Consider the following 24,883-nt stretch of genomic DNA (forward strand, 5'->3'; position numbering starts at 1 on the left):
TATTAAAATGTCATTTAAACCATCGCTTGTACATTTAATTCATTTAATGGAAGTGCCCCAGCCAGAGATTTACTGTACTGTATTAAGTTTAGTCTTGGGCCATCTCATTTTCAACATGAAGTTTTTAGGTTCTCTATCAGAGTCGTAATGTGATTCAATAGGGGATAAAACCTTTTGCTGAACATTCTGGCTGGTTTTTTTTTTTACTTTGAATTTATCCAAGCTTACTTGAGGCACTATTACAAGTGAGACGGCTGGTACTGATGTCCACCAGCGTTTTAAAATCAGCCTTGTTTACTTGCTACTGACAGCATGAGAGCACTTTCTAATGCTTATATCTGCTCCCTTAAGATGGTCCTGCCGTGCTGACTGCATTCAGGATCAACCTCTACACAGGTACGGGCAGATCCGAGGCTTATAATGTGATGCCTGTCTGTCCGTCCTTTCATTACGTTCTTCCTCTTGTCTCATTTCATATACTCGTTCCCATTACATCAAGCTGTGCTCGATAGTTCAGCGCAACTCTGCTTCTGTTTGGCTGTTAGTACTGCACTGGGTGCTAATCACACCCAGCAGTGTCTTTGCCTGTTTTGCTGTTTCAGCCACCATGTTGGCCCTCAAGTGCAGGTTGTACAGTGTGCTGTGTTCATGGCTAAAGTGTCTCATCTGCACTAATGCATGTACACGTGTTGTAGTCAGGCATGCTAACCTGAATAATGAGGCCATACTAGTCTCTAAGGTAAGCCATCAGAGAATTTGTTAGTGTTTACGCTAACAAATGTGGTGTTGAATGTTCTTTCCTCCATTCACGGCCTTTGTTGGGAAACTTATTTATTCCACACTGAAAGAAGTGAATGCAATGTGACCTGAATATAATCCAGGGATTGCTCTTATAACATCATTCTATACCAAAGAGTCTAAAAGTAAGCATTTAAGCAAGTAAGTAAGATTTTTAAACTGTCATTAATTTTAGATTCTGTGCTTTGCACGAAAATAATACTGCGAAGCAGTGGGGTATTGACTTCCCAATGGTGCAGAATCTAGTGCAGGTATTGCATTTCCTGGCCAGGGGCAACCAGCATACAAATTAAACTTTAATCAGGGTTTTTTTGTTCTCATTATTCAGGTAAAGTGCTTGAAAGAGAGAATGCACAATCTCTTCTTCACCAGCCCCCATGATTAGTAAAAATGCCTATGGGCCTGTAAGTTATTGGCCTGTGTGTCTTCTCTCGAAGCATCACCTGAGACATCCTGTCTGAGGCCCATGGTCAGATATTGATCGTTCTGATTAGCAGCGTTTCGGGGTATATACAGTATATCTTAGCAAAAATACGAGAAACTTACTATTACTTGTTTCCAAATAAATAATTGGGTTCTATTTCATCCCTGCTGATTTCTAGAGGCGTACCTAATAGGGCTGTACAATTAATCGAAATTCAATTACAATTTCAATTACTACACTCCACAATTACAAAACCAGCATAATCGTAAAAAAAAAAAGAAAGATTATTAATACTAATTTTGAGTTGTTAGACTTGTTTAAATGTATATATTTGCATTTTTGCAATTTTTTTAAATGTTAAAATAACAATTTTAATAAATGTTGCTTCATCCAAAAGAAACTTAACACAATTGTAGTGTTTTTCAAAGAATGGGCTCTTTGCACAAATCGACTACTACAAAGAGACCATTTTATTTGTCTTAATATTTTTTACGCATTCGTGCAAACAATTTTTTTGTCTAGAAACATTAGCAACTTAGCTTGTATCAAAAACATTCAACATATTTGTCCATGAAACAACCCAGGACAGAACCGGCTTTCCAGTTTCCTCCTGTCAGCAGCCGGAAAAATGACTGATAGCACTATTGAGTCATAGAATGTAGGAGGGCCCTCTCAGTCTGTTTTGGCCTGTTATCTGCACTTGAACAGTTCCTGAGTGTTTGTGGTCCAGTCTAGTTTATTGTTGAAGCGTCCTTTCTCCGGATGTTCACCCACATCGAGAGAGTTTTGCTGCCCCTGTGGAGGGAGGTGGTTCCATTGGCAGCAGTCCACAAAGAGTCACTACATCGTTATTACTCCTTACACACTGTCAAATATCACCCTTTGATGAGGCTGAAGATGGCAGGCATGAGAGAACTTCTGTAGGTTACAGTGGTTGGCTTGGAGGTGTACCGGTACATGAACTGAGGAGTTGAGGAGCCTGGAGTTGATTCCACCTGGACCTGCTGCCTTCTTTTCCATAAATGTACACATTTTAGGATGACATGTTTATTTTTCACAGAAATTATCAAGATAAATAAAAAAATAAAGAAATATATATATATACATATATATATATATATATATATATATATACATATATATATATATATATATATATTAGTGCTGTCAAAGTTAAAGCGTTAACTGATAAATTATCGCATTAATCATGAAATAATCCAGAATAATCGCACTATTAATATTTACCATAGATTATCCTTTAGCATTTTAGCACTTAATTTATCAATCAATTATAAGTAAAAAATAACACTACATTATCTCAAAAACTTAAACCAATTCAAAGAAATATGTGCCATTTCACTCAGCAGGCCAAAATTACCCAGAAACCATTTAAATATCTTTGGCACAAAAAAAAAAGAAGAAATAAAATTGTTGGCCAGTGTTGTCTTTCAGTTCTCAAGAATATTGAACATATGCATTGAAAAAACAATAAAACATCTTAAATTAAACCAAAGAACAGATAAACAAATAAAAATGTGGCAGGCTCTGTTAAAAATAAATTGCACTTCAACAAGTATTACCATAACACATACATTTACATACTACATGTAGTGGCAGAATAAAATGAGATGTATTTCATCTCCCTCACAACATCCTCTTTTATTTGGTTGAGCAAAGCTGGAATGGTAGTTTGGCAATTCCACTTTTTTTTTTTGTATAAAGCAATTTATACTGCAACTAGTGCCTTTCAAAGTCTGCAGTCATCTTAAAAGTGAAAGAATGATCACAGGAAGTATGTTACTATTATCACTATTATTGTTGATTTATATATAAATATGTATTTTTCTATATTATGCCAACGGTGCATAGTTACAGGCTGGCAGTCTAAAAAAAATTAAAAAAGAAAACAAAGAAAGAGATCCATCCATTTTCTTAACCGCTTGTCCTCACAAGGTTTTATTTAGCAGCAATAAGACGCTGTAGTAATGATCGTGGCAAGCTGAGTGGTTGGGGGTTATAGTTGATGCTGGAGGTCTTCCCAGGCAGTATTAAAGAAGATGAGTAGCATGTCCCCAACAACCAATCAATATTGTGATTTTTGGTCTAATGACTCGGAAATCTCCCAATTCCAGGGCAAACACCTTCCAGACTGAGTTGCTATTATTTGTACCAAATGAAAAACGTAGAGATGTGATTTGTAAGCGAGTGTGTTACAAATTAAGCGTATTTTTCGCAAATATCTTCGTTTGTGTACATTTTGGACTTCCTACCTAATGGAAAATAATATTTATGGTGTGTAGCTCCTGCGTAAATTTGCCTCAGACTCCTTGAGCTGACAGCCTTTATAAACCACGCTTCACCTTGAGGGAATTCCATTGATTCTCCACACCATTCTGTTTTGATTTAATAATGAGAGCGAGTACCCAGCCTGTAAAAACATAAGCCATATGACATATGTGGCTTTTGCAGACAGGAGACTTATACAATTGGGGGGGGGGAAATGAAATTCTAGTTTTGGAGAAAACCGATATGCTCTGTGGTGAAATGTCACGCAGATCATCTTATACAGTAAACATAATTGATATATTTGTAAGTAAATATACCTTATGAATGTTCATTTAATATGATGACAGTATCTGGGATTTTTATAGTTCCTTCACTTGCAAGGAACCCAAGGACGCATATGTACATTTGATTAGTTTACCTGTCAAGCGGTTAATTAAATTACAGACAAGATTCATTAATCCAATAAGGTAGAAACAGAAATCTATTGAAAATAGTCAATGTGTAGCAAAATACAATAGCTCATAGTTAGGAGTGTGACGCTATCGATATCGCGATAAATCGTGAAACTGTGTCTCCCGATAGATTATTGATACGCCTACTCAAATATTGCCATATTTGTAGTTAATATACAGCTACTATAAAGGCTCCATTGTTCATTACTTATTGAGCAATTACTTGGCAGGCCGCTAGGGGGAGTGCCTCATAAGAGTGGCGGGGAAATGTCTTCAGGCGAAGAAGACTCAAAAGCTTACTTTTACTTGTGTAAGACATTTATTATCTGTCCAGCAATTAACTCAGTTTTGCATACGTAACATTTTAAAACATAATTTATGGTTCGACTTTTTGAAGCACACAATTTCTGAGGAATATTAATATTGATTTAATTGTATTTTTTCTAATTTAAGTAATTTTATTTATTTACTTTTGCACAAATTGTCAGTTCGAAAAATGAAACAATTCACTATGAAACTGACTCACATGTTGCATGACAATAGTGTTTAAGAAAGACAAATTTGTTCACAGAAAGTGGTCTCTGTTAAGAAGACATTTGTATTTGTTTGAAAAAAAAAATACACTTAAGTACTCACTGTTTCAGTTATGGTACAAAAAGAAACAATTTTCTCATTGCAAAAACATCCATTTATGTCTTGAGTAGTTTTATCGTAGATTATCGTGGATTTATTACCTGACCAATATATCGAAAATCACGGTATCGTCATATCGTGAGATAATCGTTATTGTGAGCCTTGTATTGCATATCGTATCGTGAGGTACCCCGAGGTTCCCACCCCTACTCATAGTCGTACATACGCCAGACATATTTTTGAATCTCTCGTTTTCTTTGACAATACAGAAATTCCTGAAACCTAAAAAATAGAATGGATTCAAGGTATGCTTTACAGAAACATCACAATCAACAGAGAGCACATGGAAAAGTATTCACATCAAAACCAACAAATGAGAAAGTATGTAATAGTGTTGAGTTGCTCTTTCAAGCCAGAATCAATGAAATAAACCATTTGCATTTCTCTATTTGCCTTCTCTTTGGACCAGATGAGACAAAGATATATTTGGAGGAAACAAGGTGAGGCTTTCAAACCTAAGAAGACTATAGCAGATGTCAAGTTTGGTTGTCATCACGTTCTGGGGCCGTTTTGCAAGACAATGCACAAATTGAATCATGAAAAAGCCCAAATTCTTCGTATTCCCCTCAAATCAGTATGACAATAATCGGCAACACACAACAAAACTGCATTTGGAATGGATGAAATGGCCTTCCCAAATGTCCCACGTGAGGACCATGCTTAAAATGCAGGTGCCAAGCAAATTAAATGAGCTCTACCAATTCTGCCAAGAGTGGTCAAATATCCAGCCATGATTATGTGAGAGGATTTGTGATAGCTACAAAAAGTATTTGGTCAGGGTGAAGCGTGGAAAGTGACTTTTGACCAAATCTTAGTGGGGGTATTTGTGCCTTTTTTTTGTGTCCTTTTACACAAAATCCAAAATGAATTCAAACTTGTGCGCCCAATTCTCATGTTAACAAGCTATTGAAGATGAAGATACTGAATAAATATTCCACCCTGAAAAAGGAACTCTTCAAATCACTTGTTAAAAAACTGTTTATGCAGTGGCAAAATTCTTAAACAAAAGCATCACAAAGACAAGACTTGTCTTTTGTGCATGTTTTTATGTTTGCAGTCAAAGGGTCAAAATAGCTGTGCAGTCTGCAGCCATCCGACAATGAGTCAGTCTTAGACTTCTTCCGTTTCTCAAGCTATTCAACATTGGTGTGTATTGCTTCAATTCATTGTGTATTGCACCATAATTAACCACCTGTGACAGGAAACATTCTCCCATCAAATTGTATTAGTACTCATATCAGTTGGGTCACCTGAACCACAAACTCAGTACCTACCTCTCCAAAACTACTGTATAATCTCCCTGTCATTAACACAGAAGAGTGCTATCATTCATTTACAAAATATACAATAAATTATCATTGTGTTAATCTTCAATAATTACCCATTTGAAGTTCACAACATTCTCCAGTGTCCACCTTGAAGCAACTATACTGTGCACTGTGCAGTGTTTACATACATTTACTTAGATAACAACTAGAGTACTTTATGTGGCAGTTATCACAAGCTAAGGCTGATAACAAATGCTAATCTGTGCCAACACTGCGTACTGTAACAATCCGTAGTATGGCACCGCGCCACATGGTGGCGCCTCTTTGTTTTGTCGTGGGTCGCTTTTTCTCTTTGCCTTTCAGAGTTTGTTAGTTTTTTTGCCATGGGCCTGCGCGGTCGTGTACCGAACTCTACACTTAATCGTGACGCGTGATAGCGCCGAGAACTTCTTTTTTTTTGGTCTTTTAATAAAGCAACTACATGTGGACATTCGGGCTATAATTTGCTCGGTGCTTGGCTGTCCAGTAGCGCCCATCCATGGCTGTACTCTGCCCAACCCAACCACGCGTTACAATACCCACTGGAAAAATACCATGTACCAATACCAAATACCCGTAACACTTTGACATAATTGTGCTTCTTTGTAGTCCTGCAGGGAAGCTTGTGTGGCGCCAGTATTATGTAGGGTAAATTCTTCCCGTCACTAAATTCTGAACGGTTTGCTTGCAGACGCATGTTCAAAAAAAGGCAGATAACAGAAGATTAGTTGATTAATTTCACACTGTGTGTGGGCAGGCACTCCAGAGACACAAATATGTCTATACAAGTCATTTAAAAAATACATTTGTATAATATGTCCTTTATAAGATGAAGTCTTGCCTAGCCCAGGATTCACATTAACACCAATATTGTTAGGTAACCATTTTTTAAATAATGTGGGATTCACATGAATCATACAGTATTGTTTAAGTTCAATAAGATAAAGTCATGTAATTTTTAAGTTGGATTTTTATTTCTTTGTATTGTTCATAAACCTGAATATATATTTTGTGAACTGGTCTTCCGTATGGTTGCCCCCTCTGTCGAAGTAGCTATGACAAAATGCTGGCCCTTTGCTTCTATTTGCTCAACTCAGATAACTGTCTGTGTACATGTTACGTGAGCTCCAAAAAGGAAAGAAAAAAAATACCGCAGTCAAAAACACAAGTAAGCTGCAGAGCTGACACTTATTCCCATGATCCCAGTGATGGTATTGTTTGTCCTCAGGGATTCTTCTCCTCTTATTGATGACACATTTCTATTCCTCCATGGTAATTCATCTACGAAGACCCTTTTCTATTGGCTCCCAACGCTGTCTGACATCTTGGTGTCCAATCAGCCACTGCAGCCTGAAGAAGGCTGAGGATTGTCCTTTGTGGGCTGAGTTCACGTGGGACTTCGCTCAGCCCCTCCCCCCTTGCTGTCTTCGTGCACGTTCCAACCTCCCCCACAGGAAGTGCTGCGTTCCCACCATTCAAGAATAAAAGAGAGGCAGGCAGTGAGCAGCGTCTGCCACGCTGCCCTGCTGGAATGCAGTGTGTCATTGTAGTACAGACAGACAGACAGACAGACAGATAGAAGCATGTGTGTGGCACTGATTTCATCTCATCGCAACTTAATGACTGAGCGTCACTGTATATTAACCAGAATAAAGACCCAGATTTATTGTGACCTTATTAGGTTAGACGAGAGGTATATTGACCAGGTGGTAACTCTTAAAGTAGATTTCACTTCAGTTGAGAGCAGCAGTTGCTTTAAATAAAGTTGAAAGGCAGTCAGAGATCACATACCTCCACCAAGTCTAAGTATATGCAATTAGTTGAAAAAAACAAAAACTCTTCCGAGAAAGTTGTGTTCAGATTTTTAATACACTTTCTCTTTAAGAAATACAAATAGTCTATGTAGAAAACACTTTTTTCTGGAGTATTCCTTAGTAGTATTAGTAATAATATATGTATACTTAGATTCCAGTCTAATGCCCCAATACATAGTATTCACTGAAGTCACGGGATCACGAACCCGCCCCTCATGGTGGGGCAACTTTCCAGTGAAGTCAGCTTTGCTTCTTTTGAGTTTACACTGAATGTTATTTTGTTATTTAGGAATGTCACCCCCAGCTTTCTTTAATGTTACTTGTGTGAGCAAGATGTATGCAGAAGATTTAGCTCAACACTCTTTTCATCGGTACACGTTGAAACGTTTGTTTGGTGGAATCGATCGGATTACAAACATTTGCCGATACTGCCCGCACCGGACGACTTGAAAACGTATGTTCTAAGATAGGATGGCTCTCAAAACACGGACGTTCTTGCGTCTTCTGTACTGTCGGTTTTTATTGGTTGCTATGTGCATTTATCAATTGTGAATTTGAGTTGAAGAATATCGGGTTATTTTTAAACCAAGTAGCTAGTTCCCCCGAACGTGCTAGCTACTAGCGCTAGCATGTTACAACAACAAAAACATAGTTGATTCATCACTCATTTTCGTACACTTAAACAAAAAGTTAAACTTTTGGGCTGCTGGTAAAGGAATTAAGAGACCTTAAGGAGGGTGTTGGGAGAGATCTCAAAATCGAACATCTTGACTACAAATGTATTTTTAGCCAGAGCTAGCCACAACTAGCGGCTCACATATATCACAATCGCATTATGGTAAAAGCATTTTTACCATCTTACCATGACACTTACCTTAATCAAAATGGTCAGAACACACTTTGGTAGACTTTGTTGGTTGGAAATCCTTTTGATATATCTTTGTAATTCTGGACACTTCTTTGCCGTTCTCTTGCGACATTCCATGGACCGGCACACAATGTGGGGCAAATGATGGCATGTAAATACTATCTAGAAGTTTTATTTCACATCTTTGTTTGCCCAATTGTGCACCCATGAACGGCACACGTGTGCACCATTGTGAAGCGGTTTGTGAAAATCCGGAATGAATGAACAAATAAATGAATCAAAGTAACTTGTAGTAAGCAACACGAGCGCTCCTCAGCATTTGGTTGCGTTGTCTTGCTGGTGGTTTGCCCCACAAAAGGCCTGCTGGGTCGGTAGGTGGGGGTCGGTGACGTCATGTGAATACTATGTATACCCAGGCACTGAACCCCCCAGCCCCAACCACCAAAAATAATGTGTGAGTTGCGTCAGTAAATGAGCATCCAGTGTAAAAACTTTGACAGACAAATCATGTAATGTGAGAGACTCGCTTTGGCGACCTCAGATGGGACAAGCTGAAAATCGCAATAAAAGTACAGTACTCTTTAATTATCTCACTCTTGCTTGCACAGTTCTCCAAATAAGAGGGAAAATATTCTTTTCCCAAGCTCTTCATTTTCCAATCCCAGTTTAAGTTTATTGTAAAACTACCAAATAAAACAAAAGACAATTAAAATTTGCCTATTGAAACACCACCTTAACTAAACCATATAGGCCTTTTGTAACAAAAGGCCTATATAACTTAATGCAAATATATAATCATAAATGGGCAAACAGAAATTAACATGAATGTCAGGGTACTTATTAACCAACAAACAACTGGTCCTTTAAATTAACTTACTTTAACGAAGCTTACGCCACAAGTCAAAATGGCGGTCTTATGCTGCATTGGAGGAATGTGTGAAGTCGGATTTATCCAACTTGGATTCCGATAAATTGCTTGTTGTTCTTGTTATGCAGTCATTCCAAATCACGTTATGTCACGTGACCATATGTCTTGTATTTACATTTGCCTCGAATGCTTTGAGGTCGGAACTGACACAATCCGAGTGGGATAAAGCGGACTTCCCACTTTCCTTGAATGCAGCATTTTTTCTCGGTGCTCTTCGCTCATTGAAAAGCTTTGGACTTTGGATCGTTATAATTTGATTAGTGAGGATTATTTTTGATTTGAAAATGGGATGAAATGTTTATGGTTAAAAATTATCATCTTGTCTTCTAATTCATACAGTCACTATTTTTCTTGTTTAAATGATGTTGACTACTCTAGCAATATGCCTGGTCTACATCTACATTATGGTATGGTCCAAAGGCGTGGATGGATGGGTAGCTGAGTCCACTGGACTGAAACAAGAATTACTACTAATATAATTCAAATTGCCACAATTTTTCTGCCCTACAGCATTGCTAGACATGGCATCGTAATAGTCATTAGTTGCATGTTGACAAACTGTACAAGTCCTATTGATAGAATGTGTTTTGCAGATGGAGATGCTTAAAGTAGGTGAAACATTCTGTTCCTGAAACAATGACTCAGTAAGGGCCATATTCTCCCATTTGCGCTAAAGTCTTTTTTTTTTCTCCTTTTTTTTTTACATGCCTCTCATGTGCACTGTCAAGGTATGATGATTCTCTCGTTCGATCAAACCTACCATGCATAACAGCATAAGAGGTGTGACTTGTTGAAGTCTGAGGGTGGCCTAAATTCTGACAGTGTGGCATTTTCATATGACACTGGTCCTTCGCTACCCTTTTGGGTCCCCTGCGCTGAAAATGATGCACTCCGCTCCGATGTTTAATAAAGTCGGAGAATAGACTTCAAATTTTCTGCATGGAAAACGTTTGGACACACCTGAATAGCTTTTGACTGGCAAACATGCAAAATGATCTCGTTATGTTCTACTAATTGATGCATTTAGACTTGATGGCGACCAGTGGTCTTTTTAATTGTGATGTTTGTTTTCATTCTAAATTTTTATGTATTTATTTATTTACTGAAACACCCTCAAATGCATTAAATGTCAGTTTGTTTGTGCCAATACATTAAATACCTCAAATGGTAGCTATTTTTAAAATAGCCCTTAGAGTGATACTGAAGTAACTGTGTGCTTTTGTTCTACACATTTTAAGACATAACATTTGTCGTTTTGAGGCAAGTGCCCTCTCTATCTTTTTTATTATTATTCCTTGGTGTTTAACAAAGCTTGAGAGTCTTCCCTTGTTTTAGTGTCTTATTTATTTTTAATGTTTCAGTCTTTGTTGTTGTTTTATAGTTTCTGAATTAATTCATTCAATTTGTTTTTATGTACAACCCTTAATTTCAGCTGCCGTTGTTCTTAAAGTGCTATTTAAATGAATTTGAGTTTGGATGAGTGGCGTTTTAATGACGACATATGCATATGCTATATGACCACTCTGTTGGCAGCACGGTGTAACGTGGTTAGTACATCTGCCTCACAGTCAGTTGTATTTCTCTTCATTTTTGTGAACACCTTGTCAGTTAACATTCTTCTTGGTGGTTTGATTTGTGTCTAGTGAATGCATGAAACTATAATGGATTTATTTTTTTAAGGCATCCATTTACTTTATGCTGTCATTGAGAATCTAGTTTTTATTGAGCGGGCCTGAGGAAAATCGTGAGGACACAATTGTGACCTGTGTTACACAAAGACTCAAACTAGATATTTATCTTGCAGATGAAAATGGCGGAAATGATCTTAATTCACTATCTGAGAGACCAACCCTGCCGGGACACACTGAGGTAAGATGCAGTACAGTTACATCATCATTAGCATCTAAACAGTCTCACAAAAAAAAGTATTTTAGTTTTCTTGTGAATGCAGTGAGAAGGTGTTTTCAAATATGTTTTGTTTATTTCATTATTTAAGTCATCATCCTAATAGGGACAAATGTTCACAAATGTTGTTTTTTTCTAAAAAAAGATACAGACTTAAGCAGCGATGGTGAAAGCATGTTGTTGTGATATAATTGCAGCCCTTGAACACCTTAATGCTTAGCAAGAATCGAATCAGATTGCAGTGCTCTTATGCCATCCTCTGTACTGCTTGCATGCCCACCGGACATATTTTCAGGGTATCTGGAGATTGCACCAGCACGGTGAGCATCTGAACCCAGATACAAACGTGCATACTGGCACGAACTTGCGAGTATTATGTTGATGTTTTTAAGCAGTACAATTTTTTGTCCATTAATTTTTCTGCTAAAGCCACATCCCAGCTTGGCTATAAACCCGGCCGGGGTCATTACCTGAGAATAAATTCAAAAAAGGAATTTCCAGCATATTTTTTCCCTTTTGCCTGCCATTGAAGAAGCTTAGTGTGCCGACTAAATGAAATTATACATGCTTGCAGGGATGACAATTTACTTTTGGTGTCATGATACATTTAAAAATGACCTTTTGGTGAAAGCTTTTCCTCTGATGCTATGCAGCTCACAACAGAATTAAGGTGCATTTTTTCCACAAGTGGATCACAACTGAATAAATGCGATTATACTCAGATTTGGGGCCGCATTTTTGCTGTGCATATTTAGTTGTGGCACTGGCAGTATTTTTCCTTTTGTGTTACTTTGTGCTGTTTCTACTTTTGTTTATTTCTGACAGTAAGATTGGTGGCTTTTGTTTTCACTTGCATATGCATTTGAAGTACTGTTTATATGACGTGTATAGTGTGCTTGAAGGGCTAAACAAATTTAGGGAAACATCTTATTGCATTTTTAGCTTTAGTTTAGCTATAGCTTTAGCGTAGGTTGATTAGTCATGCCTGGAGAGTGTTGTACAAGGATAACATGATATAAAGGGGACTGGAATTTAGGTCATTATACATATAATTTAAAATAATTGAATACTTCAAACTAAAAATATCAGTGTTGTTTGGAGACTTTATAGACTGTGTATGTTTGTTTTCGAATGAGAATATTCTGGATGCTCCCGAGAGGTGATAAAGGGTTGGTATCTCTGAATTCCAATCTAATGTGCTTTCAAACAAGAAAACTGAGGAAAATGGAATTTGAACTTTTTACTTCTTAATATGACTTGTGAACAAACTTGATTGGTGTTTTAGTTCTGTATGGCTGTCAACAATACATTGTTGAAATACTTCTCTCCATCAGCTTTAACTTTCAGTTTAGTTTCCCTATACATGATAGTCATCCAAGTAGTAATTTTGACATGAAGACATCATTTGTCATGTAATTTTGTTGTGATTTAACTTGCGCAATTATACTGGAAGAATACACAGAATAGCCTTAATGGAGGGCTTTTCCTTGTTTCAGCCGACCGTCAATGTGCTTGTGCAGCATACGTTTGATGGCCTTTTACAGACTCGCCACTCTCATTGCTGAATCACAAGACCTCAGTTATTCAAAGAGTTCTTGTTATCCTCGAACAAGAGGACACACAAGCTATTGATGCTCTGGCGAGAGCCAGCTGAGATTATTCATCTTCACTGAAAAACCTGCTTATTTGACTTCAGCCATCTACTCGGTCGGCGGTTTTAATGCTTAAGCAATATATCACATTAACTTCCACTTGTAGCTTATTATCACTCCTACAAGAAGGCGTGTAAGTGGATGTGGTGCTCTGATAAACAAGCTGGGGGTGGGGGGGTTAAAACGACCTTAACACTTGCTCCATATATGGACTTTTACTCAAGCTTATTCATTCCCCTCCAATCAAATGTTTGGTATAATAATATGTATAGTGTGTATTTAGGACTCTTTCATGTGTTTCTTTTTACAACATGTGGCGTTCAGAAACATTTGCACTTATGCTAATAAAAACAGTATTACAAAAAGCCAAAGAAAACAGTAAGTGCTCCATTACATATTGTTGTATTTCAGCAACTTAGGGGTCACTAGTACTGTACTTCTGTCACAAACCACCTCTGGCTGGCTCACCAATATTACAGAGCACTTAAGTAGGTTATTGAGCCACTGTGCTAGCTAACTGACTCATCATTGCTATCTGAATGATGAAGTTGTACTTACTGTAATTTAATTAAAGTAACATATTGTTAATGTAATTAATTTTGTGTTTTCCCCCCATCAGTGCTCAACTACAACGTAAACAACATTTAATATGTAATTTTCTTAACAATGTACTGTCTCTTCTTTAGTTCGTTTCCAGCAGAAATTATAACCAATATTTCCTTTTCCTGTTGTTGATCTCATAGACGGAGAAACTGCAACCAAACAAAGACACAGTATTCTTCAGGGATGGAGTGCGAAGGATCGACTTTGTCTTGTCTTATGTGGATGACAAAGATGGAGAGAAGAAACAGGTAACAGAGGCCACGTCAACACTGCACTCCTCGTAAACTGGCACATCAGAGGATTTGACAGAGGATTCATTCACAAAGAGGAAATGTGCATTCACACATTTGATGCAGCTTTCCCAATTAGCATAATGAGATGTGTGACCTCATCAGTATGACAAAAAAGCAGTGACAGTGAGTTTCGGGTGTTAACTTCACACTGGCGGTGATCTGCCTGTTACGCCTCTGCGCCAGAAGCCGGCAAATTCGACCTCATCCCATCCCACATTCGTACCCCCGACAAAAGTGAACCCGGAAAAAAATGTAAAAATGCGGGCTTAGGCCAATGAAGAGGCCAGAAAAGTGACAAGCTGCCATCAGTTGACTACGTACGGACAAAGTGTGGTACTGTTAGCTTTGTTGCACAATTCAGAAAATTAATACTTGACAACACAAGAAGAAAGTGATGATTGCTGGTAATGTTTTTTTCATTAGCACAAAACATATAAATATTATCAAAATTCTTCACACTCTCAATTGTATGTGTATACAGTAGGTTGTCAATAAGTAATTGTTTCAAACATAAGTCACAATGGAAACTTTACACAATTTTATTACTTCTTGTTACATTCTCTTTTTATCAATACACGAAGTTGGAGAAATGTTTTCAAGAAATGTTGCAAAGCTGTTATACAAAGAACCAGGAGACATTCTTATTGGCATGGTCAAATTTAGACTGTGCTTCCAGCAACTGGGGGGCTGTTTAATACCCAGTGTCGCTATTAGCAACAACTTTTCAACTTCACCGGGTTGCTGCTTGAGGGCCTGTGCCCAACAAATGTGTTGTTTGCACTTGCACCACCCCCAACCCGCTCAGAGTGCTGCAGTGTGTAGATTACAAAAGTGTTCTCTGGCACGTCAACACTCAACCGATTATTTCAAACAAGAGATATAAATAATACATTTAAATAAGTTCACATGGAGTATAACGGCCAGCTGATTTCCCTCCTTAAACTATAACCTTGGTGAAGATTAATTTGGTGTTAACATTCACCGGGTGGGCAGAAGCACCACCAACCCCAAATGAATTATAATGTTGCTTGCGCTATAACTGCTGGATGTGAAACTAAGCAAATTGTAACCTTGCTTGGTCATCAGTTTCAGCCACGTTACCGCTCAACTTGGTTGTGCTGCCCCCTAGTGGAGTAAGTATTAATCAAGTCAACTGATTTGATCAGCGACTATCACACTTTTTTCTTTTTTTTCATCACACTCATATTTTTGGGTTGTTAAACTGAAATTCAGTCTTAAGTGAGCTTGAGTACCAAATCCACCTCAAGGTTATCACTCACTAGATCTCCAGGCAAAAGTAGCCCTATTGTTTAGCTTAGTTTTTTTAAATAAAGCGTTTTGTATTCCACCACTACCACATGTTCCTTACTTTCTTTATGAAATCTGATTGCAGATCAAATTCAAGCGGCAAAGATATGAATGACAAAGGAGGAAAGAAAGATATTGTAGTTAAGAGCTTGTTCTGCTTTCATTCTTGTCATGTGTATGATTTGTGTATTTGTCCTTAGGAGAGGAGGAGGGAGTTTGAGGCCAACCTTGAGAAAGCCGGACTGGAACTGGAGACAGAAGACAAATCTGTAAGAAAACGTAACACAGAACACTTGCACCATCTAGAGGACAAAATGAAATGACATGAGATATTAGTGGAAAAAGTCTTAAAGGGGAGGCTCGCTGTAAACATGACACCACCAATTTAATGGATTAGCTACTGATTTGTTTATGTGGTCATTTGCTCATACCAGGACTCTAAAGACCAGAAGACATACTTCTTGAAGATCCATGCTCCATGGGACGTTCTGGCCACCTACGCTGACGTCTTGAAGATTAAGGTTCCGTTCAAAGCCAGTGATATCCCCCACGGCCGGGATGTTCCTCTGGAGTGGCTGTCACACCCCTTCCGCTTGCCAGAACACATTATGCACCCTCAACCAGATTATTTTACTTACCCCTTTGACAAAAGCAAGACTGACTTATTCCTCATTAATGACAAGGATACTTTCTTCCCACCATCCACAAGGAACAGAATTGTGAGTGTTTATCTCTTTGAAGTGTTATTTATTTGCATAAAGGAGTTGTCTAATTTTACACATACTGTATATTCATTTTCGGAATTGTTTTCACAGGTGTTCTACATCTTAGCCCGATGTCCTTATTACAAAAACGGACGACAAGACAAAGACAAGACAGGAATTAAGCGATTACTCAGCAATGGGACATACACAGCCGCATTCCCGCTTCATGATGTAAGCAAGAATGAAACATGGATAGATCATAACTACAAAGTATTTGTTAAAATTTTTTAAACATTAAGCAGTTTTACATTAACGGAGAAGTCAACCCAGAAATCGTTAATATGTGTCCTCACTAGAAACACGGCATTCTGATTAATATTGTGTTTGTGGAATATGAGATATGAAAGCAAAATCCACCCATTTTTATCCATCTCAGGGTCGGCGGCCATTTTGTCACTTGCTGTTGAGTGAAAATGACATCACAGTCAGTTACTCAGGTAACATCCATTCATGGCCCATCTTCAGAAAGCAGGTGAGCCATGATTGCTCGTTGCCAGAGCCCTGAGCAACCGCGATGTCATTTTCAGTTGATAGCAAGTGGCAAAATGGCCGCCGCCTGAGATGGGTAAAGACGAGTGGCTTTTGCTGCTTTATTTATATTCCACAATCCACCATCAGAATACCGTGCTTAGAGTGGGACTACGTAGAACATATTAATGCAAAGAAAATCTTTGGATTGACTTCCCCTTAAAGAGAACTTTACACAGTAACTGTCCACATTTTTCCTAACTCCTCTATCGGTGTTGCTTTCAGTGCCGTTACTGGAAGAGAGCAAGAAATGCTGAATGTGAAAGTGAGCGCTTCAATTTGTACACGCACTGGGCAAGGTTTCTCTGCTTTTACAAAGAGCAGCCACTTAACCTCATCAGGTATGAGACTAATAATCAGAACTTTTCATTTTGTTGCTATACATACTTTTGAATGTGAAATTTCCCCTTGAAATCAGACAAGTTGTTGAAATGAAACTGTGCTCCCAGGAAGTACTACGGAGAAAAGATTGGGATTTACTTTGCGTGGCTGGGATTCTACACGGAGATGTTATTCTTTGCCGCTGTCATGGGCTTTATATGTTTCACCTACGGAGTGCTTAGCTACGATGACAACATATCCAGGTTGGTAGGAGAAAATAAAGGACATTGAAGTTTCACTACTATTGGCCCCAAATTGTCAGTCTTAATTGAATCTCTTTGCGTGTGTGAGTGTGTATGCATATTGGATTTACATCAAAAAGAAATTGAAGTTTTTTCTAAACTTGCTATCATTTGCTCACTTTGTGTTCTGCATTTGTTCTTCCCCACAACAGTTCACAACTTGCAGCTAATCCAAAATTACACAGTAAATACTGACACTTGGTTGTTGAATTTCTTTGACATTCTTTTTCTCTTCCATTAGCAAAGAAATTTGTGATTCTAATATTGGGGGCAGAATCGTGATGTGTCCTTTGTGTGACAAAAAGTGCTCTTTCTGGAATCTCAACTCTACGTGTCTCTCCTCCTGGGTAACTAAATCCTCTTTTGACAGTTCCTATTTCATGATCATTTACAGTGTGAGGAATTCCCATATAATCTGCTGAGTCAGCAACATGCCGCCATGTCACTTGCTCATTGTGTCAATTCCTGTATTGCTCCAATGAACCGATCCCATTTGTTGTTTTCTCTTGCAGCAATCCCATCTGTTTGACAATGAGGGAACAGTGTTCTTTGCCATTTTCATGGGGATTTGGGGTGAGTTAACACACAACGCTGCTCTAATTGTGTATAACCTCAGTCTGACCCCATGTCCCCCTCCTGGAGGACAGATTTGCTCTGTGAAGTCTTTTCATACTTCAGCATCAGACAAACCATGTGCTTCTTCTGGCTAGATCAACTTGCCAGAATGATTATGTTACACTATCGGGTTTCCAGTCTAATGGAGCATACTGCAGGCTTTGGACAGTCTTAGAGGGTCCTTACCAATTTTCTAATGATATAATATTGCAAGAAGCCACAACATATCACAATAGCATTTTTCCTTCAAATTGCATTAAATTAATGGCAATTTTCTATTCTTCTAAGTTTGAAGTTTATTTCGAACATAGTCAATAAAAACAAACAGAATAAAAATCCATATATTATTCCAAGTGAAAACGTGAATTGCTAGTCCGAAAAGGAGTAGGAAGAATTCAGACTTATTAAATCCTACTACCCCTAGCATCACATTACCAATAAAATTAGGTAATCAAAAATGGCATACCATAAAACATAATATATACCTAAATTAACTTAATTATACACCTCATATATAAACTTTGTACATACTATACACATTTGCCCATACACCCTACATACACAACTAATTAGTAGTTAAATACATTACCAAAAGTTGGTGATTTTCGTGTTTTTGGGTGAAATTTGAGGATAAACTGGCAAAATTCACGACGTGTTTGATCCATGAATCGGCCAATTAGTTAATGTCCTGGTTCAAGTTCAAAATTCAAACAGTTCAAATTCAAACAGTCCTCTTCATCATGCTTTTCACATTTTGAAATCTTGAGACCAAGACAACACCTGATTAACAGTACCGAGTGGTAGCGAGGTTTCAAACTAGTATGATAACAGATGGGTTTGTGTAGGGTAGTTTAGATCCAGTACAAGAGCTATTTCTAAAATTATGCTCATGCAAAATAACTCAAATGCATACAGTCTAACTTCTAGAGAAAAACTTTTACCATATAAAGCCTGAACCATTAAATATATGAAAGAAAATTAGGATTCTTTATAAATCGAGTATATATTAGTCCCTTTGTGTCACATTTGATACATCCGGTCACAATGCTTTAAATTTGTACAACTTGTCAAAAATATAATAATAAACAGAAATATGAAACGTATTAGTATTTCCGAAAATCAGAAAGAACCTTTCCCACTATTAATAAGTATAGGTGTCTCTCTTTTCTCAATTGGAGCGATCTTGCGACGTCGCTGGAAAAGCCACCAGCTGGGTAATACTGCCCTCTACGTCAGGGTTTTAATGGGAAAAAATATTATACTCATGATAGAGGGCTCAAAATGTCTTGCATTTAACTCTTTCACTGCCACACCTTATCTAAAAAAAACAACCCTGACAGTGCCAGACGATTTCGAGCATTTTAACTCATCTTTCGAGGCAAACGGAATTTGTGTACTTTGACTACATAAACAAGGTGGATACCAAAGGAAAGCTTGCGTTCCATTCTTTCATTACAACAAAAAGTATGTTTCTACCTTATTCCGTTCTTTAGTCATCACCATTTGAAAATAGGTAATTTGAGTTATATTGAGCAAAATTTTAAAACAAGGAGAAAACAAGCTTTTTGTGAAAAGATAAATTTTCTGCACAACAGTGACACTAATATTTTTTGTTTAGTGACGCTATGTGAATTTGATTTAATGTGGCTTTGATTTTCTCCTGATCCTCTCCTTCTATTTCCTAAGATTGGTCATGTTTCAGTGTAATTCCATACTAATGGAAGACCATTGAAAAGAGATACAATGCTGCCATCTGCTGGCCATAGTTAGTGGCTGTTTGTGATTTCACAAGTCTATTGTGTAGGCAGCGCTGCGCAACAACTTCCACGGCCTATTGAGGGGAAAAAAATGCAGTAAACGTCAATTAATGTTTTTGGCGGAATTAATTTGGATTTTAGTATACGTCATTAAACGTTTTTCCGGTAAAAGAGTTCATATGATACGTTTGGCATTATAGGGTTAAGATGTGTGTCTGACTTGTTTAAATTATTACCATGTGCTAGGCCATGCTCTTTCATAAAGTAAGAGCTTCAGTCCTGGGTATAAAACAAAAAGCAGCATTGTTGCTTTTGTAACAAAAATATTTTTGCCTTAAGGTGACGGAATCTAAACAACTTTGTTTCTTTTCTTCAAATGTACTTTAAAGTTACTCTCTTTTTGGAGTTCTGGAAGCGGCGTCAAGCCCGATTGGAGTATGAGTGGGACTTGGTGGACTTTGAAGAAGAACAGCAACAGCTTCAAATTCGGCCCGAGTTTGAAATTCGATGTACGAACCGGAGACTCAATAAGATCACTCAGGTGTGCCACTACCTTCTTTTTTTTTTTTTTTAACCCATGGCAACAGTTACACACAAGCCATTTATAGCAACACACATTGTACTGTTTTAATAAAATAAAAATCATCAACCAGGAAATGGAACCATATCTTCCCGTCAGCAGCAAGTGTGCTCGCTTCTGCCTGTCTGGGGCCACTGTCATCTTCTGGGTATTTGGATGTTTGACGTCAACAGTTTCACAATGGGCCACGCCTCATCGCACACCCCTGAGAGCTAACAGCGTGCCTTTGTGTCCCCTCCACAGATTTCTCTCATCCTGGCCTGTATTATTGGGGTCATAGCGTACAGGCTGGCTGTGTACGCTGCCTTTGCAAGTATCATTAAAGACCCCATGAGGAAGATCCAGGTGGTGGGGAGGTTCATCACGCCACAACTGGCCACATCTGCTACTGCCTCTTGCATTAATTTTGTCATCATCATGATACTCAATTTCTTCTATGAGAGGGTGGCTGTCTGGATTACTGATATGGGTACATTTTCAACATCATATTGTCTAAACGTTACATATTTGTTTGATTTTTTTAAAAATGTATCCTCCTTTCTCCAATCATGTGCTTCCACCAGAGATCCCGAAGACCCATTTGGAATACGAGAACAGACTTACCATGAAGATGTTTCTTTTCCAGTTTGTCAACTATTACTCGTCTTGCTTCTATGTGGCGTTCTTTAAAGGCAAATTTGTGGGGTTTCCTGGTGAATACTCATACATGTTTGGGGAGTGGAGCAAATTGAGGAACGAAGAGGTGTGCATCTGCGGCTCTGAGAAGAGTGTTTTTTCTTTAATGAAACTATTTTGATCTATTTATTTCAAATGCCTCGCTTTATAATTTGCAAACTTTTTGCTGTTCTAGTGTGACCCTGGAGGCTGTCTTATAGAGCTGACGACACAGTTGGTGATCGTCATGGCTGGAAAACAACTGTGGGGGAACATCCAGGAAGCCCTGCTTCCGTAAGTCCATTCATCTTAACTTTTTTGCTCCCAAAAACATATACAAAAACGTTCTATTTTAAATATTGCCATGATCCCCAAAAACTTAATTATACGTTTTTTATGCTAGAGCATACAGAAGGCTTTGATGCAGCTTCTGACCTGACGAGGTTGCTTAAAGCAATGGTAGTTATTACTAACGGCCAGCAGGTGGCTGCAAAGTATAAGAGATCAACCAGGGCCATGTTGCAAACAAGCTGATTTTCCCACAGTTCTAAACAGATTTGTGAATAATGATGAAACTTAGCTATATTCCAATGCTAATTGCTGCAAAACGGAATGGATAGAAATATACTTTTAGAGAGTATAATAATATTTATTTTGGTAGGTTCCATGTTTTTATAGCAATAGGAAACAATATCCTGTGGGCCTTGCAAAATCAATGCAAATCCAGTAAAATAGCTGGGAGCGAAAGGGGTTGCTTCAATAAAAATGGCTGGGAGGGAGTGAATGAGTTAATTAACTCATTTATTTTCATATTGCCACATTTTGGTATAAAGGTGCATAGGAGATTTGTACATATGCATCACGCGCCTGCACTATCTAATGACATCCAATGAGATCTCTTTTCATGCAGCCATATAAGGTTAGCAAAATATTGGAAACACCGTTCATTATGATGCAGTGTGGGTGGACTTCTAAATAAATGCTAATATATAGCAGAGCTTCTTTTTGGTACTGATTAATGAGAAGGCTACAAGTTTCACGCTTCTGAAATAACAATTTTGCTGAAAGTACCTTTAATAATGTTCTTATTAAAAATTAATGGTTTTCATTAATGTAAAGCCATTGTTCATGTTAATGATTTTTCGCAATACTTTTGAAACAGATACATTTCTACATGGTCAAAGGATCACATTACAGTTTTCCTAGAAAATCAGTGTCCCATTACTCGTGAGCTATTTTTAGAACAGCCCCACGGGATACTCATTTGGTCCTTGGGGGCTACCTGGTGTAAAAAAAAAATATTATTATATGTTTTTATACTTTATATGTTATTATACGTTATGGCTGGATTTAATGACTGCACCTGGGCCGTGATGCATAGCTGAAATGTGCCACTTGAGAACAAAAATCCCAAGTTGTGTCAATTGAACTACAGTGTAAATCCAGACTTAGATAGTGTGAATCAAGACTAAGCATTATTATTATTTAATGTGAAGACAGTGTTTCTTAAGGCTCTTGTATTGTATCTCATTATTTTGAGCAAAGGGCTCTACTGTCGTTGGATAATAAGTGATGCCAGGTATTTGAATGTGGTCAAAGGTCACACTGGTAAACGTTAGCGCAGGGGTGTTGCATCAGACAGGGTTACAAAAGTCTGGAAAGTATTGAAATAAATATTTCCATAATATTATGACTGTTATATAATACTGCTTTCTAAATTAGAACAATAGTTGTTTCCAAAACGATTTAATCCACCCAGATCATGTTTTATGCCACCCAGCATAGCAAGCACAGTTTTGTGTGAGAGCAAACGTGTTAGAAAACATCCCGCCTCTATTACCTGATTGACAGGTTTTCTGTCCAGTCCGCTGCCACCATGACCCTCCCTCAGCCTCCAAGTAGCCTATCACCAAGTTTCACTGTCTCGAGCACTGAACTTTCAGCAAGATGGACGGGTTTCATGTGGTTTTATGTGTGCTTTACACACATTTTTTTTTTTTACCTAAATGGTTTTGCAGCTTGCTAAGAATGACAGAGCTGGGCAAAAAAGTTACATCGACTCGTCATTGATGATAGGTGCCAAGTAATTACTTTCGACAAGTGCATTTTCGGTGAGTGCTTTATTACGTGAAGCCCGGAAAAAAAATGCATGGACTGAGCGCCGAGCGAAACAGGTCTACGTCCGTCGATCCGGATCAGTAAAGATGGTCCTTCTCAGTCCGTGTAATGTTACGAGGCGTCAAATCATAAAGCAGTCGCCGAAACTGCGGAAGCATTTGCCAAAAGGTGGGCATCCGTCAATAACGGGCCAATGTAATGACGATTGTGTGACATAACTCGTTTTGTCTCAGATGACTCTTAATGCTACACTTTGTCATTTAAATTACACATTGTGTCTGGTGTGCAAAATGTATTTCCAGACTCTGGCGGGCCACATAAAATGAGTTTGACACGAGTGCATTCGGGAGACGACAGTCTGTATGTCATCTTTAATTTTTTATTAACTCGTAATCTGTGCACAAGGTCTAATGTCTTGTTTAACTAAATAATATGCATCATGCTGTACATACTCAAAAATTAGCTATATTTTTTCTATTACAAATATTAGAGCCATCTGTTAGTAAAACTTTGTATTGGCATACTAAATGTTGTTAATTTAACACCTATTTCTCACATTTTCATGGGCTTCTTGACAGATTGATGCGTAACTGGTGGAGTAGCAGAAAGGGGAGGCACCATCCCGAGAACCATTATAGCCGCTGGGAGCAGGACCACGTCCTACAGAACTTCAGCCAGCTGGGATTGTTCTATGAATACCTGGAGATGGGTAAGATTATTATTTCTCTTTAAATAAATCAGAAAAAAATGATATTTGCTTGAGAGATAACTTTCAATGATGTTTTCTTTGTTGTGGGTTTTTTTTCATCCTCTCTCAGTGGTCCAGTTTGGGTTCATCACTCTGTTTGTTGCATCTTTTCCTTTGGCCCCGCTTCTGGCTCTTTTCAACAACATTCTGGAAATTCGGGTGGACGCCTGGAAGTTCACCACTCAGTTCCGACGACCTGTGGCATCCAAGGCCAGAAACATTGGAGCTTGGCAGGAGATTCTCAACGCGGTTGCCATTTTGTCTGTTGTTACTAATGTGAGTTTGTGTCTTGCACTTAATGTGTTTCTTTATTTTGCTTCATGAGAAGTACCAAAACTGCCAAAATTAATAAATGACTAAATAAATAAATGAATGAATAAAAGTGGGGGGAAAAACAGATATAAAAAATATAATTAAAAAATTACATATACAAACAAATTTAATATAAATGGAAATAAAAACAACAATATATATATATATATATATCCCTAAATAAATGAATAAAAGTAAAAATAAATACAAAAATAAAAAAGAGTTTCAAAAAATTAATTTATTTCAACATTTATATATTTATTTTTATTTTTTGAATCTCGTTTTTTATTTTGTTGTTTTTATTTCCATTTATATTTAAATGTATTTAATTATTGAATTAGATTTTTTATATCTGTTTTAATTTTCACTTTTATTGATTTTTATTTTTTATTTTTTTTGGTCATTTATTGATTTTTTTATTCTGGCCGTATTGGTCCTCCATACAATGAATTTAGTGTCTTTTTCAAGCTTTTCTTGACAGCTTCTTGTGTGATTTCAGGCGTTCATCATGGCGTTCACCTCAGACATGATTCCCCGTATGGTGTACTTGTATGCGTACGGTAAAGGGGCCTCCATGAGGGGTTACGTGAACAACAGCTTGTCAGTATACGACATCTCACAGATCCGCTTACGCAACATGCCAGAAGAACAGGACAACTGGCTTGATAATTCAACATCTACCTGCAGGTATTAAGCACATTTGATCAAGTCAAGGGCCCTGGTATAGTTAGCACGTCAGCCTCACAGTTGGGAAGGTTCGAAACTCGGGTTGGGCCCTCCTGTGTGGAGTTTGTGTGGATTTTCTTTTCTGGGTATGTTATGTTCATTCATCCACCCGGCCATGCATCTTCTT

The 24,883-nt window shown here is 37.8% G+C and overlaps 1 protein-coding gene across 2 annotated transcripts in view; it reads left to right on the forward strand.

Annotated features, from left to right (window-relative positions):
* ano5b (anoctamin 5b) overlaps positions 1-24,883 on the forward strand; it is a 38,951-nt gene that overhangs the window by 9,200 nt on the left and 4,868 nt on the right. Inside the window, exons 2-19 of one of the 2 annotated variants that reach the window (XM_086071307.1) lie at positions 352-396; positions 11,375-11,439; positions 13,871-13,978; positions 15,532-15,600; positions 15,766-16,050; positions 16,147-16,266; positions 16,849-16,964; positions 17,073-17,207; positions 17,488-17,593; positions 17,759-17,819; positions 20,008-20,159; positions 20,272-20,346; positions 20,442-20,667; positions 20,762-20,940; positions 21,049-21,146; positions 23,549-23,679; positions 23,789-23,994; positions 24,530-24,717. In XM_086071307.1, coding sequence (XP_085927433.1) covers positions 352-396; positions 11,375-11,439; positions 13,871-13,978; positions 15,532-15,600; positions 15,766-16,050; positions 16,147-16,266; positions 16,849-16,964; positions 17,073-17,207; positions 17,488-17,593; positions 17,759-17,819; positions 20,008-20,159; positions 20,272-20,346; positions 20,442-20,667; positions 20,762-20,940; positions 21,049-21,146; positions 23,549-23,679; positions 23,789-23,994; positions 24,530-24,717 — 2,365 coding nt within the window. The remainder of the gene's footprint in view (positions 1-351; positions 397-11,374; positions 11,440-13,870; positions 13,979-15,531; positions 15,601-15,765; positions 16,051-16,146; positions 16,267-16,848; positions 16,965-17,072; positions 17,208-17,487; positions 17,594-17,758; positions 17,820-20,007; positions 20,160-20,271; positions 20,347-20,441; positions 20,668-20,761; positions 20,941-21,048; positions 21,147-23,548; positions 23,680-23,788; positions 23,995-24,529; positions 24,718-24,883) is intronic. The other variant, XM_086071308.1, reaches the window with a different exon arrangement.

This window comes from Leptonotus elevatus, chromosome 3 (genome assembly GCF_054856555.1).
Source record: "Leptonotus elevatus isolate MCC_2025b chromosome 3, RoL_Lele_1.0, whole genome shotgun sequence".
Lineage (NCBI taxonomy): Eukaryota > Metazoa > Chordata > Actinopteri > Syngnathiformes > Syngnathidae > Leptonotus > Leptonotus elevatus.